General features: G+C 35.2%; 1 protein-coding gene across 2 annotated transcripts in view; it reads right to left on the bottom strand.

Moving 5' to 3' along the window:
- The window catches only part of Snx27 (sorting nexin 27), a 157400-nt gene that overhangs the window by 34305 nt on the left and 103285 nt on the right, over window positions 1–19810 (bottom strand). For both annotated transcript variants that reach the window (XM_081734099.1, XM_081734100.1), the window contains exons 5-7: window positions 15524–15653; window positions 9180–9357; window positions 7377–7537 (exon numbers count right to left, since the gene is read on the bottom strand). In XM_081734099.1, coding sequence (XP_081590225.1) covers window positions 7377–7537; window positions 9180–9357; window positions 15524–15653 — 469 coding nt within the window. The remainder of the gene's footprint in view (window positions 1–7376; window positions 7538–9179; window positions 9358–15523; window positions 15654–19810) is intronic.

The raw sequence follows: 19810 nt of genomic DNA, 5'->3' as shown, positions 1-19810 counted from the left end.
AACTCTTATGTACTTTTAAGTATTATTTGTATTTACGGGCAAAATGAGCTATTTAAAAGGCACAAGCTAACAAGTAGAAGAAGAAATTATATAAAGAAATAATTTAAATATTTTGTATTATATTGAGATTTTGCTTGTTGTCGTTGCTATGACGATTTGTTTACTTGTTTTAATGTCGTTGTTATAGTAACTAGAAAGATATAGATGTAACGAGGAACCATATTGTGTAATCTGAATGTACAATATTTTAAGGTGTCGAACAAGATATACGTCGAAGAATAATATATATATATATATTTGAAATGCATTATTGTGTTGAATTATTCCAGATAATCTCGTGTATTGCATAAACATTTAGAATCAGGGCATATGTAACATAGTTCACGACAGAATTAGCGTTACAACTTGTAGTGATTTACAGTGAAGCACATTTAGATAACCAATATCCATGAAAAAATAAAGTAAAATCTGGTTTCCCCTGCACATGTCCTCTTAATTTGACTCCCAAATTCCGTTAGCGTGTCTTTTTTTCCCCTTAAGGGAAGAAGGATTTTGATGTGTGCTTCTTTTTTAGGTTTTATAACATATGGGTTATGGTTTGATTATGACTTCACTTTACTAGCCATGTTTCTTTACTCCACATATCCCAGGTCCTTATATTTATTGATTTTATGGCCTTACGACGTTTTAGTATATTACGGGAGACCAACTGTAACATCGCTTAAGTGGGATCCTTCATACACCTGCTGACTGACACTTATTTGCTCTATCTTAGTAAACTCTTGTTCTGTTTTGTGGATGACACGTTCAAATTCATACTTATAGATGATAGGCACACGTTCTTTAACGATTTGTATATATATATAATCTGTAGACGTTAGAAGCCGGAAACTTCTGTCATTTGTAAATGGTTATTTCAAGATGCGTTATTTAGTTTTTGCAATTCAAGTTAAAACTACATTTTGTACTGCTACCGCAAATCCATGGTTTTACTGTGAAAAGTTTCTCTGTCAATATTACTATCTTGAAGATTTAATGGGAACCTCCACGTACTTTCATTGACAGATATTCAGCCAGAGAGACGTTGTAGTATTGCATTGGTGTTAGCTTTGCATAGGTACGATAAGATCGTTGCAAGTTTGGTTGCTACTGATTGAAGAAGTTCAAAATTTGTCCTCTACGAAGATGTGATTGTATCTAGGATACTACGTTTAGCTCAAAGGCGGGAGGACAACTCATTGTATTACGAAGTTCGGATTTCTTATCTGATATTCAGTTATTTGTATTTATATGAGTCCATCTAGATCTTCCAAACCCGTTTACGACAATTTAACGAACATTATAAAGTATGTAAACAATGGGAATGTGCATGTAATGAATACGGACCTTGCTTCTGTTTAACGGATGCATTTCCAATATCTACTAACTATAGAAATTCAAGATATTTGTATCCACCTGATTTCTGATTTTTTTTTTTCTTGCTGCACTATTACATCCATCTGATGCACAAAATTTTGCATCCTTCCGAAGGTACTGATCTAAATTTTGATAAACCAAGTTCTATAAATACATCTTTGCTTTTGAGATGTCAAGAAATTTGAGAAGCTATTACAATAATTTCAAACTGAAATGAAATTTCTAGTTTTGTGTCCCACTACTTTGCTCTTTACGCTACCGGAGACGAAATGGGAGAACCTTGAGAAAACCCATGGACACGATGTTCTTATGTAATTTCAAATATCTGTATACAGCACGTAGATACAGGTACCTATTTTTGGCTTGAGCGCTTAATGTATCCATACGGCATTATCTGAAGAGCTTTATAAAGATTGTTTAGCGTTACATACAACCAAACAGAAGTATCCTTGGAAAATCCACTGTCGATCCTGATAGTTCGATTGGTGATTTTTGGTTTCAGTTGATAAATGTACAGATATTCTATATGTCACTGCCGTCCTGGTGAATGTTTTACTACTTCAAATCTAATTTGAAATATTTAGAACAACTAACGAAGAGCTTTTATAAAGCTACTGTAAAAGTCATGTTTAAATTTATCTTCTATCAGTCTGACATTCAATAATTTGTCTATGATTAATGCGGGTTATTTATAGTTTATTATAAATAGTTGTAGATATTTATTGTTTATACTGTTTGATTTTCTTCCAGGGATGCTGTACATGTTTACAATGCTTTCTTGGTTCTTCCTAGCTCGAGACACAGAAATCTAATACTTCCTCTGCCTGATACGGTGTTGAATTTTCGAATTAAATGTATTACTGTTTTATACTTTTTCGTATATACTGCTAACTGGTGAGTGTATCGAGAATGCCATTGTGATTGTTTAGCTACCTAATGTCTATTATTGTATTATTTTCTTGTAGCTTCTAGTTTTAGTTCCTCTACTGTACACATCATCTCTTTATTTTTTCGTTCTATGCTGATTTGTTTTTTCAGTTGAATGTGACATGCAGAATATTTCCCTTGGTTGCATATTGCAGTTTTCTGCGATTATTTTTATTGCCATTACTTTTTGATTCAAGTGTTCCGTCTATATTTTGTGTCAGCCATGACATTCCTCAGTAAATTTACATCAAGAGACGAAGGATGAACAACAGCAAACATCATGGGTTTTTATTGAAGGTAAGCGGATCTGGTAAAGCCTAGGAAATTAAATCAAAAGAGTGACTCGAACAGCATTCAAACACACTGTAAAACACCGAACTGCAGGACACTGTAAAACACCGAACAATATCACATGTCAGAATTTTTATTTTTCTTCGGAAAGTAACTGGTTAAAGCCTCTGCTTTTAATTACAAGTTTAATTTGTATTTTCAGCCTTAATATTATTATTTTAAATAAATTTCTAAGGGTATTTTAGTTTGTCTTACACAATGAACTTACCCATAAGGAACTGACTATGGTGGAAATTTTCAGTATAAGCTGTCCATTCTTTTCTACAAATTAAAGAGGATTCTTAAGTTTTCTTCTTAACTAAGAATAACCACCTACCTTTTTCACTTATTACCGAAAGTGAAAGAAAAGGGTGTACACTACGGTTGATCGAAAATACTAATTTTCAAACTTTTTCTCGAAATTGAAAACAGTCTAGTGCAGAAAAGTTGTGAACTGATGTACGTAGTAAACGTGCAAACTTTGGGTCAAATCGTACATCTTGAGGTGCCATTCACGTCTTTTGTCGGCATCCATGCAAAACTAGGCAACTTTTGTTTTTAAAGTTTTTCATTTCATATTTTTGTTAAAGAAATAGTTATAACTATATGCAATAGACCGAAGTTTTCGTTTTGTGGCTCAAAACATATGATCGATTAACATTTTCAAAATCGTCAAAAGTGATCTCTTACAGCAAAAATCTTTATAAATTGGGATTTACTTTACAAATAGTTCCACATGAAAAAAAATCTTGTACATGTGTGTTTTTCCACAATTGTAACACTCACTAAATAAATAAATAAATAAATAAAACCTTATTTCTCAACAGGGTTGGCTGGTTTAAACCAAAAAACGAAAAATGTTCGTAAAAGTGTAACTATTCGTAAAATCTTGTTGAACGCACATTTGTGGGTTATCACGTTTCACTCCCATATATTATTCGTACTATATTCAGACCTAAATTCCGCATTCTTTACTCAAAGAGATTATATTACAAAAGCAACTTTTTTATGTAATTTTATGGATGTTTCTTTTTGATTTTTTTAATAGTTTGTTATTATTATTATGCAACCAAAGGAAAATTCTAAACATTGTTTCGTTTTAATAATGTTTACTATTGATAAAATACATCGAAATGTCGTACTTTTTTGGGGAGGGGGTCATACAAACCCCACGAGAGGCAATTATTGAAATAACAAGAATCTTTGGTAACTATTTATGTATAAATGGGTCAAAGCCAAAGTGGACTCAAATAATTCGTATCTTTATTCACTTTTCTTATGATATGCAAAGTAAGTCGTTATATTTCTTTAACTTGGACTAATAAAAGTCGTAGTGAACTGACTTGGACTAAATTAGTTCTTCTGTACTCTGTAGTATTTTGAAATTGTCCATATGTAATTCTGTATAATGGATCACTTGTGCAATTGTTTATCTTTTTGTCCTTCTGTACTAATGACTCTTGTCGACTATATTAACAAATATGTAAAGATCCAGTCAATGTACTTTTATCAGGAGTCCTTCGTGAGTGAGTCGGAAGACGTATCGCATTTGTGGCCAATTATTCCCGGTTTCGAGTTCAAATGGAGGATAAGCCGAGAAGCGGTCTGGATTCCGCTTTAAGCTTATGTGACCCCCTCCAGCATAACCCGGTTGTTGCATACTAACACTAAGGCGAAACAAGCTTATTTCTGTCCATATGTGATATAACTACATAGAGCAAATTATTTAAACCAAAAAAATCGACTTTAAACAAAAAAAAAAACTTTTTTGTTTTTTTCAATAAAAACCATGGTTTTTGCCAACCATGTTTCTCAAGCAAGACGACTTCTGCATTCGTTTTCAATCATTCAGAAGTTTCCTTGTATGTGATTATACAAGACTATAAAGGACGCAAGTACAAATAATCTTATTTATTTTAGCAGAATCGTAGAATTTTTACTGGTTATTTTACTATTTTGGCTGTAGACTTGCACTTTTTTTTCTTGAGTTAATGAGTTTACTTCAGAACGGCCACTTCCGTCGGAAAAAAAAAAAAGCAAACAATGTGCCCTATTTCTAGAGCACCCAAACACTGAATCGTGTAATTTCACCGACATATGAAGAAAATATGTTACTTTCAGTTTCTCAGGTGTAGTCTTCCAGGTACAAGAAAGCCAAATTTACAGAAATTGCTGGTAACAACGAAAATCGAGGAACCTTGGAAAAGAGCTCATTAACAATAATATCTCATCAAAGAATCGTGCAAATGATTTGTTCATTCCACATAAAATATAGAAAGGTAAAAAAAAAAAAAAAAACGGGAATACCAAGTCTTTTGAAAACGACGTATCATCAAAACTAAAGCGAAGACCCTCTTTGATATTTGCATCCTCAATTTTGATGGAGGAAGGGATAAAACTATATAAAAAATAAAGATTAGACGAAAATTTTCACATGCAAATCATAAATGACGAATATGCTGTTTTGCTCGCACCACAGTCAAAATACACTGTCCATATTACACCACATTCTGGTACATCTGTCGATATCAAATCAAGTATTATTGACTATTTGAATATTAAAATCAAAACGGAAAATATAATGTCTGTTGGCTGTGATGGGATAGTGAACATGGGATCAACGGGAGGTGTCATCCGGCTAATAGAAGGATCAGTATAATAGTGAATCTGCCAGCTATATGCTGACAAGCTTCTCTGTTATCTGCTTCAATATTTATCATAGATGGACACACAATAGAACTGGTTTTCAGACCTAATCGATAAATAGCTTGAGTCATGCGAGAAACTGAATAGTCACATTTGAAAGAATCCAGTCTCGTTCCGAATTGCCGATTACAGACGAAACACGGATTAACAATCCTTTAAGAGATCTTTTGAGTTACTGAAAGTGGAGAAACTAGCTTAACGCTCGGCAATAATAACCCTGGAAAGCTTGCCCACTGCAAGTGATTAACAGTAGCCAACAGAATCCTGTGATTATATATCGGTACATGAGAGCCCACTGAGAACCTGTGAACTTTTGTATATTTCGTTATAAGAGTGTATACATTCCAACGTGGTTTGAAATAAAATGTAATCGCATATGTCAAAATTGCGCTTTGCACATATAACCCAGACCCTGAGGAAGTCAAGATACCTAAGAGGAGTTTTAAAGGCTGTTGTTGATCTAATTATTCAGCGTAACGCCAACTTCACCCATCCTGAGAATCTAACAATGGTGTCTGACGAAGAAACGAACGACTCCATATAAGGGATTTAGAAGAATCCTGAAAGTAGAAGCCAGGAAACGACAGAAAGAGGCATACGAGAGCAAAATTTCTCTCCTTGAACTTTTATGCAATTGACTACACAGATTTGATAGAATGTCAGTCTTCCAATTGCACAACCCCTCTTGTTAAGAGATGTCACAACCAAAGAGCTAAAAACCATGGTAAGAGAATTACCGAGGAATATGACGATTCTGAAACTGTCCTGTCACTCACGGAACACGGGAAAATGTATTAAGCTAGTGACAAAACCATTAGAAAAAAATTGAGGAGCAGCACATCGAGATGGTTTCATACGAGCCAGAATTGACGGAAAGAAGAAATTGGGAAAGTTTGTATCAAAGGATGATTTCAATGCCACATCGGACTGCGAAAATTAAAGATGTGCACAATGGTAGAGGTTGGATTGTGTGCGTTGGACATACAACCAACTCCCCGTGGTGAGTTCTGAGATGTTTTCATTTACAGACAAGCGAAGAGCTGTATAATCGAATGATCATACCGAGATTTTATCGTTCTGTAAAACCAAAATCAACTTAAACTCAATTGTTTCTCTTATAAATCATGTTTGGTTACAATGGCAGTATTTTTGAAAACGTTAATTTGTCAATTTTGAGCCACAAAACGAAAACTTTAAGTCTACTGCTTACGTTACAACTCTTCTTTTAACGAACCAATAAAATAACCTTGAAAACAGCAAAAACTACCTAGTTCCGCACAAGTGTCGAAAAAAGAAACTACAACATATTACCCGATTTGAACCAAATTTTGCACATTTAATACATACATCTGTACACATTTTTTCCGTAATAGGCTGATTCCAATTTCGAAAAAAGTTGGACAGTGAAAGTAATTTTCGACCCACTCTAGTCTATATATATATATATATATATATATATATATATATATATATATAAATTAAAAATGAGTCAATGAAATATACTAATCCGCTACTTCTTATAATACGATTTTTCACTTGCTGATATATTCACATGTGCCGCGGCCATTGAAATGTGGGGCCTCACCTTTACACCACTTTCGGACCACAATAGACTATTAGAAACGAAAAACAAACTTTTCACCTTTTTAGATCAGATCTAATTGTGTCGCCCAACTCAAACTAGAACACGTGGCGCGATGGTTCAGTAGTAGGGCGTCTGGTTCGATCCCAGTTCGCACCAAGTGAGTACTGCGGTGGGTGAGTTTCTCGGGGTTTTCCTGTTTCCCCCATTTTCATTCCACTATTTCACTCATTATCATCCCCATCTCCCTTAGCCTCAGTGCATAAACATGGCACATTAAGCTAAAATTTCATTTCACTTCATTACCACGAACATCTTTTAAACGTTTCTTCTGAGTATAACATCTCGTAGAATTCAATTAACAGAAGCACACAGCTAATTGATTATACTGTCAGCAATAAATAAAACTGCTCACCTGCCAAAATATATACGTTGTAGCTTGTTCATCATGAGCTAGACTTAGTTCGCGTGACAAAGAAAATAACCACTTCCGGACAGCGAGACACGTCGATGTTGCTGTACTATAATTTTGAATGTATAAATTATGAGGAAATTCATTAGGCTGTAACTTTCTTTCTGAAATACCAAAACAAAAATAAAGATTAAATCATGAAAGCAAATGATGACATATTGAGGCATGAAAAAACGCATATTATCACTTAAGACATTACCTACAATGTTAATAATACAATACTACACAAAAGTTCAAGGATTTAATAGAACTATTCACTAATTATCATCATAAAAGAAAACGTCTCAGTCTACGAGTAACGCTAATTCCTAATAGTTAATACACCGCTCGTTGCGAGCGTTGCCTTCCTAACACCAATAGATGGCGCTATACAGGAGACAACGTCTCAGTCTACAAGTAACGCTAATTCCTAATAGTTAATACACCGCTCGTTGCGAGAGTTGCCTTCCTAACACCAATAGATGGCGCTATACAGGAGACAACAAGAGTAAGTCTTTGATAGCTCGCAGCGGCGTTGCCATACTCACGTGTCAAGGCTTATAGGGACCGAGCGAAAAACACAACTCAGAATAAACACGCCTACCTACTACACAAATACAAGGGCGTGCATTATTTAGACCAGTAATAGGCAAAGTACAGACCGTGGGCCAGACGTATCCACTCTGAAAATTCATATGCTCAAACCGGAATGACTTGTCACATTTTTCAAGTGCCAAAATTTGTAATAGGATCAACATAAAATGGGGGTCAAATCAATACTATGTACAAGAATCATTTTTTCCTTTGAATATGCTAAAAAAGAAAAATCTTTCTAGTCCAACTACAACACAATCAAGTCACCACTTCATCAAAACATGGTGTATTTTTCATATATATAGACATTATAGCCGGCTGCTGATACCAAATTTATAACTAATGACAAATCTGTCCTCAATTTAAAACGCTATGAAAGATAATTTATATTCAAACTTAACAACTTAACTAAATACCATTATTCCGTAACACAATAACCTCTTTACTTACTGCAACGTTTTCTATCGTTAAATACCATCTTTGCTGTGGAAACAAAACAGGTTCTCTATACATCTTCATTTACCTACAGTTTATTCTGTAACATGAGTACTTTCCGCTATCCGTACATATTCATCATATCTAAACTTAGGAAGCTGGGTGAAGAATCCCAACGTTGGTACTATGACATCGATCGAGAAATAAAAGTACAAAAAAGCATTTTTCCTTGTTTTCTTGTATATACACGATAAAATCTATCTCCTTAATCCCTACATATCTCACCTTTATATATATATATATATATATCCCTTACTTGAAAGTGTGCATTGTTCCACTATTTTTAAACGTAAAGTATATAGGCGACCATATAATTAGGTCCTGTGTGCGTTCATTTTAGTCTAAACTTTCTTATTACATTAAATATCAACTGACCATTTGTATACACGCTCATAATTACATGGATGAATGGTATAAAATATTCATGACTGTATCAATTTTATAACGCAATACAAGATAATAAGCATACATCCTTTTAGCTAATAACTTCGGAAAGAATATGCTGATCTGAGCGAAGTTTTCTATAGTTTAAAAAAATATTAATGATTAACTCTATACAGCAATGGAGGTCAATTTAGTAATAATATATACCAACAACAAAAAAAGTATGAATGGATTTCTTAGCTTATTTTACTTGGATTTGTTTCTTATATAGCAAGAAATAATATATCAACTTACCAAAATTGTATTCAACAATCTCAAAGAGGGCAAAATACTTAGCAGTGTTCTTGTTCATGTGAATTTTCTCTACAACAGCTGCATAAACTTCTTCTGTGGTTGAATTTTTTTTAACAGAAACAATAACAACTTCACGATCAGGTAACAAAACTTTTAAATCCACTGGAGACGCACTTCCCTGAAAGACAAATAAGTAAGACTATGTTTAGATCGTTTCTACAAATAACATCTCTCTCAAGGAATGAATGAAAAATTGGTTCTTACAACTGTATTATTTATTTAGGCCGCTATCGAAATAGTCTCCAGTTTCAAAAATTACCAGTTGTGTTATGTACTAATTTTTCATTGATATATATATCGCATAGTTTTAAATGATACAAGGAGATACCGACATGTGTATTATAAAGGATTATATATGTTACTCTCTCACACAGGACATTCATATCGTAGTTATCGTTTGTTTGCTACTGTACTTCTATAATTTGCACTATTTCTGTATTCATACATTCTTTCTACTCTATCCATGGTATTTTTTAAACATCTTAATGAAATAAAATAACAGCAATTCAGAACAATGACAGGTGAGTTGAAAGATTTGGTTATAGAATGCATGCTAAAAGAATTTCGGTATTTTCTTAATTTGCGCAGAAACCAAAAACTGTATCTCTAACCTTGCTCAATTACAGGGCCAACTTCTCTCGTCTTGTAGGCAAAGAGAATAACGTTTCGGAACTACTTATTTATCTCCATTTTCTAATTTTAAATGTATTATCAATTTCAGATATTTCGCGTATGTTTAGCACAGATGTGTAACTATTTGTATTCAAAGAAGGAGTTGTTAAGATCAGATCTACTGAAAAACATGAATAAGCAAAGTCAACATGATGCTGTACAAGCACTCTTGTTTAATTGTTTTTTTCATATATTTTAATATTTTTCAAATGATTTAAAACCGAACTTGAAATATATATATATATATATATATATATATATATATATATATATATAACTTAATCATTCTTGTTACGAAAGTTTATGCAACGAGTTAGCCAGATAGAAGTATATCATCCGCATTTTGACATTTCAGAATATGGCAACGCTATATAAAATTACCGAATTTTGGTAATAAATACATGTATATATATGAATGTACATGGTAACACAATTTATAAGGCGAGGAGCCTATCATAGTGTTTAATAGAAACTAAGCTTGCAACAGCACTAGGTCTTCGTACGTTAGACAGGGTGTCTACCAAAATTCCAAAATGAAATTTCGTGACTTTTTCGTGATCTTTTCTTTATCAAACCATAAAATTTCGGAACATTCTCAAGAGCGAAGTTGGATGCGAATCAGGCCGAATTTTCATGCATGAGATTTGGTAGCGATTTTGTAGCGTCCAAAGCTGACCATAGACATCTTTGGTGGTGAATTTTTATGTTTTGTAGAACAAAATTTTCCAGTCTGTACGTATATTTATACAGATAAAAAAAAATCGTGCCCCAAAAGCTAAATTTCGTGACTTTTTCTTTACTTTCATGATCGTTTTTTTCATTTAGTGACTTTCGTGACCGATAGACACCCTGTTAGAGAGAGAGAGAGAGAGAGAGAGAGAGCGAGAGAGAAAAAAAAAACCTGAGAAAGTGTATTTGGTTGTGCTAAAAAAGAAAAATCAAACATTTTGTTATCATTAATCAGTTGTTACCTATTACTGAAATATATTTCCGAAACATATACTTAGTTTTTGTGTTACTATATACAATCTGGAACGTTTCGCTAAACAAAAATACGTTGCTGGAATTTAAGGTTTCATTTCATGCTACAAACATAACGCTTACATTTCAGTAGATCGTAATCGACTGACTTTTCAGATTATCGTTTTCGTTGTTCTACGTTGCATGTTCCATTCGTGCTATCTAAAGGTAAATGAATCATGCACTTACTATATGTTGTGTATACCGTGTAACACGTATCCACTAGAATTTCATATACACACACACATTACTCCTGTTCAAGTTCGCATTATTCTAGCTGATTTAACTAGGTATATATTACAGTTTGCAAATCACTAAAGATAACACTTGTATGCAAGGTTTCTGAACTGATATGAAACTGACTTGCTACGTCTGCAACTTTCACTAATCAATATATTTCTTTATGGCATCTAAGGATATGAATTTATTATGCATTTTAACAGGTTATTTACATCCTGGAATAGTTAGTCAATAATAAATTTCATTAGTATAGCTTTTGACAGAACTATTTAACTTAACTACAGTAGACAATATGAAATTTTATCAATAATAGCAGAATAACACAATTTATTTGGCTGCTTTAAGGAGTAACATAACTAGACACTACAGGTGGTATATTGAGTCGAAATACAAGAAAACTACATCAAAGTCATACTAAGCCTTTTAAATTATGTGACCAAACCAGAGGATCTTAATGAAATTGCCACAAAAATATCGTTGTTTACCATTTAGAAGATGATTTGTCCAATTTACTTGAATTTTCAATGAAGTTCCACGGATAGATTATTGTTAGGATCCTCTTGGTCCATGATTTGAAGCTTTATCGGTCATCGGTTTACTGAGTACTCTTTTGGTTAGATCGATTGAGTTTAAGGAATGAATACTTTAAGAATTGTTTCCTTCGAATATTTGTATGAAAGAAAAGAGACTAATATTCTTACATATATTTTTCTGCACTTCTCAAAAAGTATTTGTCTAACGTCCTGGAGTGACAGTGTTTTTGTAAAGTTTATCTTGTACAGTTTTCTGTTTACTTGCAGACAATCGAGTTTACTTTTATTTATTTATTTAATAATATCATTTTTGTTTAAGTTGTGATTATCTGAGACAATGTGTTACTAACAACTGGATATTAACAGTAATGAAACTAAAATATGATTGGTTCTTTACTCCTTATCTATTTACTACATTTCCTCTCATTAATTAAGTCAGTGGACAGTGTCGTAAGTACACAACGTAGTAAAATTATGTACACTTCACGAAAAACGCTGACTTATACCTAGGTATTAAAACCTAAGAGATGGAAGAATCCATTTGTCCCGGAAATGCACCATAGTTCTTCTGGAGACGAACTTACGATGATAGGCTCATTTATTCTACTGGAAATTAGAAGCAATTGGCTTGAAAGTTCCGGACCTTATATAATTGACAAACTTCAGTGGCTCGAACGGATAGAAGACCGCATTAAAACAGCATTTCCAGGAACAAAAGACATGGCTACAGAAGAACTGAGATGTCTTGCAAAAATGTTGATATATCGTTGCAGGCAGTGCTGGACAGCAGATGTGCCATAGTAACAAGAAAAACGGAGAGGTCCTTCCTCGAGAACCTTTACGTGCACAAGGGACACTAATTGGAAATCAATGATTTTTCAAGTTGGATGAATTGAAAGCATCGACATCATGTTAGACCTGATGTTACTGTGGAAGAAGTAACTGTAATGTAGTCCAGTGGAGTAGTTTATCTTACTAAGTTCTCTGTTTACTTACGAACAAACAATTTTATTTTGGATTTTTTCCTTCTTTCTTTCTTTTCATCCTTGAAGGTAAACGTTAATTACAACTGGAAATTAATATTAACGAAATTACAATATAGTAGTTTCTTTCTTCCTTGTATATCCACTACACTATTAAGTTCACTTACGCTACTGTTTTCTGCTAACATCTTCGACTTGTTGGAAGGCTTCTCTTTTCTAATTGCAATTTCTCTCTCTCATTTTACTTACAATATATTCCCCCTTTGAATACAATTTCTTCTCAAGCAATGTTCTCCTTACATTTTATTTGCTTTTCAACAGGCCCACTTACTTCACTTTTTCCTTATGTCAAATCCAAAAGTTTCTAGTTGTTTTGCAACCTATTTCATTTTGTCCCTTTCCCTGTTTACACAATACATTCTGAGATGAACCATCCATCTGAAGATTAAACACAGAAACTTAAGTTTGTTCAGATACTCACAAAATATGAGATTTCCTGCCTTAAAATTACATTTTTAATATCCTTTTACTTTCCTTCGTAAGTCAACATACATATACTTGGTGTACAGTTTTGTCCTTACATTCTAAAATTACAAGTTATTTCAAAACAAGGTCTTCATTTGCAATTGCATATAAAATTTTATTTCTTTGCACTTCTAGCATGGGCGCCGATCCTGGGCGGGCCAACAGGCCCTTATTATATTTAAGAATATTCAATATTTGGCATAATTTGAATGCAATTTGTCTTTAAATCCTCAAATATGCCTTCTGCATCTGAATGGCCCCCTCCAAATTTACAGAGAAATCGGCGCCCTTGACTTCTATGTTCAAAATACTCATCTTTCATAGCAGCAGTTTGAAGAATTACTTTTTAAAAATGACAACATGCCTATGAAACGGAATGAGAAAGAATACACTTACAACATTCAAAACATTGTCCCTGAATCATATTCTCCCCATCAATTTAATGATTATGTTCTAAGGTTAATGAAGACGGTGACGATGAACGGAATGGTGTAATGGAAACGGGAGAACTCTGAGAAAACCTACACACATGGTGTTTTTCAATTACAAAACCCACTAAGTGGACATTGATATATGTATTTTAGAAACTACGAAAGCTAATGCCCAGCATCGAACCATAGATCCTTCGGTCACACTATTACCTAATTTATCAAGTTTAATCTCCATATATGTTTATAATTACAATATACTAGAGACCTGCACGGGCCGAATTTTTCGGCCCGAGCCCAATCCGGCCCAACCGTGCCTAGGCCCGGCCCAGCCCGGGCCCGAAAAGTTTTGGAGATTTTCGGCCCGGCCCGGCCCGATAAGTTTCTTAGAATTCTTGGCCCAAGCCCGGCCCGGGCCCGATCAATTTTAAAAGGTTATGGCCCGACCCCGGCCCGATAAATTTTTAAAAAAAATTAGCTCGAGCCCCAATCTTTCTCAAAATTTAGTACTAAATTTGACCTAACCCTCAGAAACATTTTCTAAACTCTGGTTCACAACCTGACGCTTGGCTCTCGAATGGTACCATTGCCTCCTAGAAATTTGCCTGTCATCGAGAGAACAAAAACTCCATTCCCTGTAACACAAATCTAACTTAATTGATTTTTAGCATAAAGTGAAGATGGCAATATTGTTTAGCGTCAGGCAAAACATTCCCACCCCTTCTTGTTATATTTTGAGTTCAGTGAAGGGCAAGGTCAGAGCTCAATTTACCGCATAATGACTGCAATCCTCTATAGTGAAAGTGGAGCCGCTAAGCAACACAAACTGTAAATAGCTATTGCATCCTTTGTAACATTTTTCACGGACACACTTCTTCAACGTTTGGCTTTATTCCAATTATCGTTTAACGAAAGTCAATAATTATTAAAGAATTGCAATTGATCGACCCCAGCCCGGCCCGATCTAAAGAGAAATCAGTGTCGGCCAGCCCAAGCCCGGCCCGGCCCAAAGAAATAACAGTGTCGGCCCGCCCAAGCCCGGTCCGGCCCAAAGAAATAGCAGAGTCGGCCCGCCCAAGCCCGGCCCGTGCAGGTCTCTACAACACACACACACATATATATATATATATATATATATATATATATATATATATATATATATATATATATATATAATGGTGCTGTTCATCAATTTAATATATTCGGTAATTCGAACATTTACATTAACTTTCATGCCTAAATGTTCAGCGTTCTTATCTTGGATTTGGGAGGTCTGGATTTTTTTCCCGGTGAGCTTGTATTTAAACATACTCAGATCAGTGATGAGCCAATCAGTTTTATCGAGAGTGTGATGTTCAGTCGAATTGCAAATACGGTTTATGAATTGTTATACAGATGTTCTCGGGATATCAGCCAGGTGAAGTCCCACGATGGTGCCAACGTTTCAAGAACTGACATCGTTCTCGTCTTCAGGGCGATTATACTGAGAAGAGTTCGTGTGTACTATATATACGAGAGGTAAGTGAAGGGGGGGGGGTTAAAAATCCGTGTCCCTGATTGGATGGTCTATAGCTTGACGCTGATTAGTCGTATTCATGTTTTCTTTATGATTCTCTATGCTTCTTTATGACTGTTTATGAAGTACGTAACAATTCGCAAATTAATTTATATTGAGTTTTTATATAGTCCTTGAGCTCGTGGTGTACCAAAGAATAAATATTGGTGAGTGGTTTCTGTGAAAACAATAGATGTGTTCTTACGTAGAAGACTGAATTATTTATAACAGCATATGTGATTAGCCTTAAACTTTTAAAGATTGTATAACAAATTACTATATGTGAGATCATAATATATGCTAAGAAGTTTCTATTTCCTGTATGTACCTGTTCATCATCCGTATCTGTTAGGAACTCCTGCATAATATCACTTTCTGCTATTACCCGAACAGCGCATACTTTTTCTAAATATTGCTCTAAACCACGTCTTCTTGCATCTAATTGCTGCTCACTTAGACTGTAATACACAAATGAAACATTATGAAAATCAATACATTATTATAATATAGATATAAAATGCACCAACAAAGCATATCATTCCAAAACACATATAACGTTCAAATGTGAGAGAGAGAAGTAGTAACAATAACCTTTTGATAAATAGCGCTGCTTATCTTTGAGTGACAGAGATATTTAAGGTCACTCAATACTGTATATTAGTTTTAGAAAATGAAATGTCCATTTATTGGACAGGAGAATAAGGTTTATGAAAAATATCTGAAAAGTATATTTAAACTTCTTCCCCTTACTTTAGGATACTATTTCAATTAAAGTAAAACGATAAAAATCCAGCTCAACCCAAGAGATAACTATGTTCACAAAAGGTTCAGCAGTTTCCTTACACTGATCATTTTATGACGAAATCGGAAATTAAAATACAGAAATTGTCCTTTAGCCTCTTAAAAATGAAATGAAATGAAATCTTTAAGTTTTACGTCCCACGGTTATGCCGATTAGGCTAAAGGAGACGGTGATGATGAGAGATGAGTGAAATGGTGGAATGAAGAAAGTGGGAGGAAACGGGAGAACCCCGAGAAAACCCACGAGCACGGTGTTTGTCCACCACAAAGTTCACTTGGCGGGGGCTTTAGCCTCTTAAAAGTGTAATTTTCGAGAACGTTGGAACACGTGATCACTAATTTTAGTTGCGGAGTTTGTACATCACGTTACATCTTTCTAACTTGAGAAGCTCCTGAGATACTCTATTATTGATAAAACTGAACCTCCTTTGGGACACCTACATTCGATAAAAATAATCCCTATCAAGTACAGTGTAAGTTCCAATTTTTAAACGTAGTTCAAACGTTCATTCTAATGCCCGCTTGTCCTAATTAGAAGGCGGAACGCTGACACATGGTCAGTTATTTTCAGTGAGAGTTTATACGCCGAACTTCACCTCCTAACTTCAAGAGATCGTGAGATATCCTATTCTTAGAAAAAATTGAACCCCTCCCTCTTTCATTAGGATGCGTATTTCAATCGAAGTAAAAATTATAAAAACACGATTCGCAAGAGCGAATTATGTTGAAATATTCATTTCAAACAATGCAGCCGTTTCCTCACAATGGGTACTTTATCAGCACAAAACTGAAAATTAAGGTAGTAGAGAAATTCTCCCCTCCTTAGAAGCACCACTTTTCAAAATGCTGAGACACACGTGCCACCTCTTTTAAAATCTATTTCTGGCATATATTTTGAATCACTCTCCTCCCGCTCAGAAGCATTTTAACCAAAATGACATGATAAAAATTTATCTTGAGGATTGTTAACGTGTTCAAAAATTCATCTCAAACTAATCAGCAGTTTTCTCAGTAAGTGGAGACATACACCGCCCTTTTCACTTTTATATGAACAGATAGTTTTATGAACAAAATATACGCAATGCTGAATAAATTAAGTACGTGTTATGTAATTTAAATCATACTCATTACACGTTAGATCGACATTGCTGCAACACCTATTCCTTCACATTTTCATAAAAATTCGTATAATCATCCTAATCGAAGTAAAACATCCTCCTCCATTCTGAATTGATAAAGTATTTTCTGTTACGATAGATGGCATAACGCTCTGTTACCCTGTAAGTCGGGATCTCGTGAAACTAAAGAAATTGTTGAGTGTGTGTGTCAAACTATTGCAGGATGTGAATGGTGATAATATGATGTCATGTACGCGAGTGTCTGAGTGGCACAAACGCTCCAGAGAAAGAGACAAGAACGTTGTTGATGATGAAAAGAACGGGTTTTCCTGTCACAGCAACAACAGAGGAAAATGTGGTAAAAATGACCGACACTGTCCGGAAAGATCGCAGGGTCAGCATTCGAATGACAGCAGACATGACGGGCATCGATAGTCTGTTTGCACAATTCTGCAACAATTTGAACATGCGCAAAGTTTGCGCTAAAAGGGCGCCAAAAACCCCACACAGAAGCAGGGGTTTCGGAAGCACGTATGCAGTAGCACAATGTAACACCTGAGAGCAAAATCGGACTTAACGAAAATCGTCACCAGTGACGAGACGTGAATCTTTCAATATGATACTGAAACGAAAAAGCAATGCATACACTGAAAAACTTCCTCATCACAGCGAATGAAAAAGGCATGAAAGAGCAAATCGAAAGTGAAGGTCATGCTCATTGTATTCTTCGAGATCAATGGCCTGGTACTATCAGGTCAGTCAATGAATAAGCAGTATTATCAGTAGGTTTTGGACAAGCAGCGAGAAAGCGTGAAAAAGAAAAGCGTAAAAAACAATGAATGGATTGTGCATCAGGACAATGTTTTTCGCATACTGCTTTGACCGTTAAGCAGTTTTTCGCAGCTAAGACGACTTCAGTGTAGGAACACCCATCTTATTCGTCGGACTTGGCACCGTGCGAATGTATGTTTATTCGCAAGTGAAATCCGCCCTAAAGGGAATTAATTTTCAGATTGTGGAAGAGATGAAGTAGAAAACAGCAGCAGTACTGAAGACGGTGACACCTGAAAACTTCCACAACTGCTTTTAACAATGCAAACTTCGTAAGCAAACGCAGAGGGGAGAGGAGTATGTTGAAGGGAACACACTTAATTTGTAAGTTTGTGACAAAAATTGTGATTTTGGTACGTTCCATTACTATTATTATTATTATTATTTTATTTATTTTTATTTTTTATTTTATTTATTTATTTATTTATTTTATTTTTTTTTTTTTTTTTTTTGCCAGACTTCGTATATGTTAATGTTCACGGTTGGTAACGCTTGGGAGATAATTTCTGATACCGAAATAAGACAAAAAGTACAGCACAGGCAAACTTGGCTGTAGAAATGCTTCCTTCGGCGCTATGACAACCAGCAAATTTGTTGAAAAAATGCTACAACAGCCATAACTCGAGAACAAAATGTCTGACCGAAGTTGGGTACAAGGGAATGTACATTATTTTCAGTCGCAGATTCCATTAATGAACAACTAGATGTAGTGCAGGGGCAGTGCAAGAGTGACGCCAAAAGTAACTGGAGAATCCCTTGGGTATTTTATCAAAAGAGTTGAAGAAAATGAACAAAAAACAAAAAATAATATTTCAATGAACAAAAAGCATATTACATCATTCAAGTTAGAACACTGTTAGAATTCGGAAAACGGAGAGATACAGAAGTTTGATTGGTCTATCTTGTCTCAGTACATAATAAACTCTCGTAGGAAGAAATGAAATGAGACGTAGCCTTGAACGTCTCACATTTACGTGTGTTGGACCCCTGTCTCAACAATGGAAGCACGTAATATTGAGCAGCGCTACGCAATCTCCTTCTGTAGAAACTTGGTGAGACTGCCGCGGTAACGTACCAGCAGATTCAGCAGGCCTTTGGAAATTAAGTGTTGTCAATGGCACAGGTGTATCGTTGGCACAAAATGTTTGCGGAAGACAGAACAAAAATCGAAGATGAACACCGCAGTAGGTGACCCACAACAACACGAATGGAAGAGAACGCAGACCGGGTGAGGGAACTTGTGCGAGCGGATAGACGAATATGATTGCGAATGAACTGGACATGAATCGAGAAACAGTGCGTCCGATATTAACTAAAAATTTGTTAATGCGAAAAGTGTGTGCCAAACTGGTTCCGAAAAATCTCACAGCAACAAAAAGATGACCGGAGGACTGTGGCGGCTGATTTGTTGGACCAAGTGGAATCTAACCCGGATTTACTGAACAAAATTATCACTAGTGATGAAAGTTGGTGTTTTCAATATGACCCCGAAACGAAACGTCAAAGTGCGCAATGGTGTGTTCGAAAGATTCGCCACGACCAAAGAAAGCCCACATGTCGAAGTCCAAGGTGAAATGCACGCTTATGTGCTTTTTGACTCCAGGGAAATTGTCCATAAAGAGTGGATACCTCCAGGGCAGACAGTAAGTCATCGTTTTCCACATAGAAATTCTCGAAAGACTTCAAAAACGCGTCCGTCGTGTTCGTCCAGAGATTGCTGCCACCTGGATCCTACATCACGATAATGCACCAGCCCATACTGCATTGTCTGTTCGGCAGTATTTGGCATCAAAATCCATTACAGTGCTACCACATCCTTCTTATTCACCAGACATCGGCCCGTGTGATTTTTTCTGTTCCCAAAG

Source organism: Thermobia domestica, chromosome 12 (assembly GCF_964235325.1).
Source record: "Thermobia domestica chromosome 12, izTheDome1.hap1.1, whole genome shotgun sequence".
Lineage (NCBI taxonomy): Eukaryota > Metazoa > Arthropoda > Insecta > Zygentoma > Lepismatidae > Thermobia > Thermobia domestica.
Note: the sequence above shows the minus strand (reverse complement) of the source record. Positions and strands in the feature narration are given on the sequence as shown.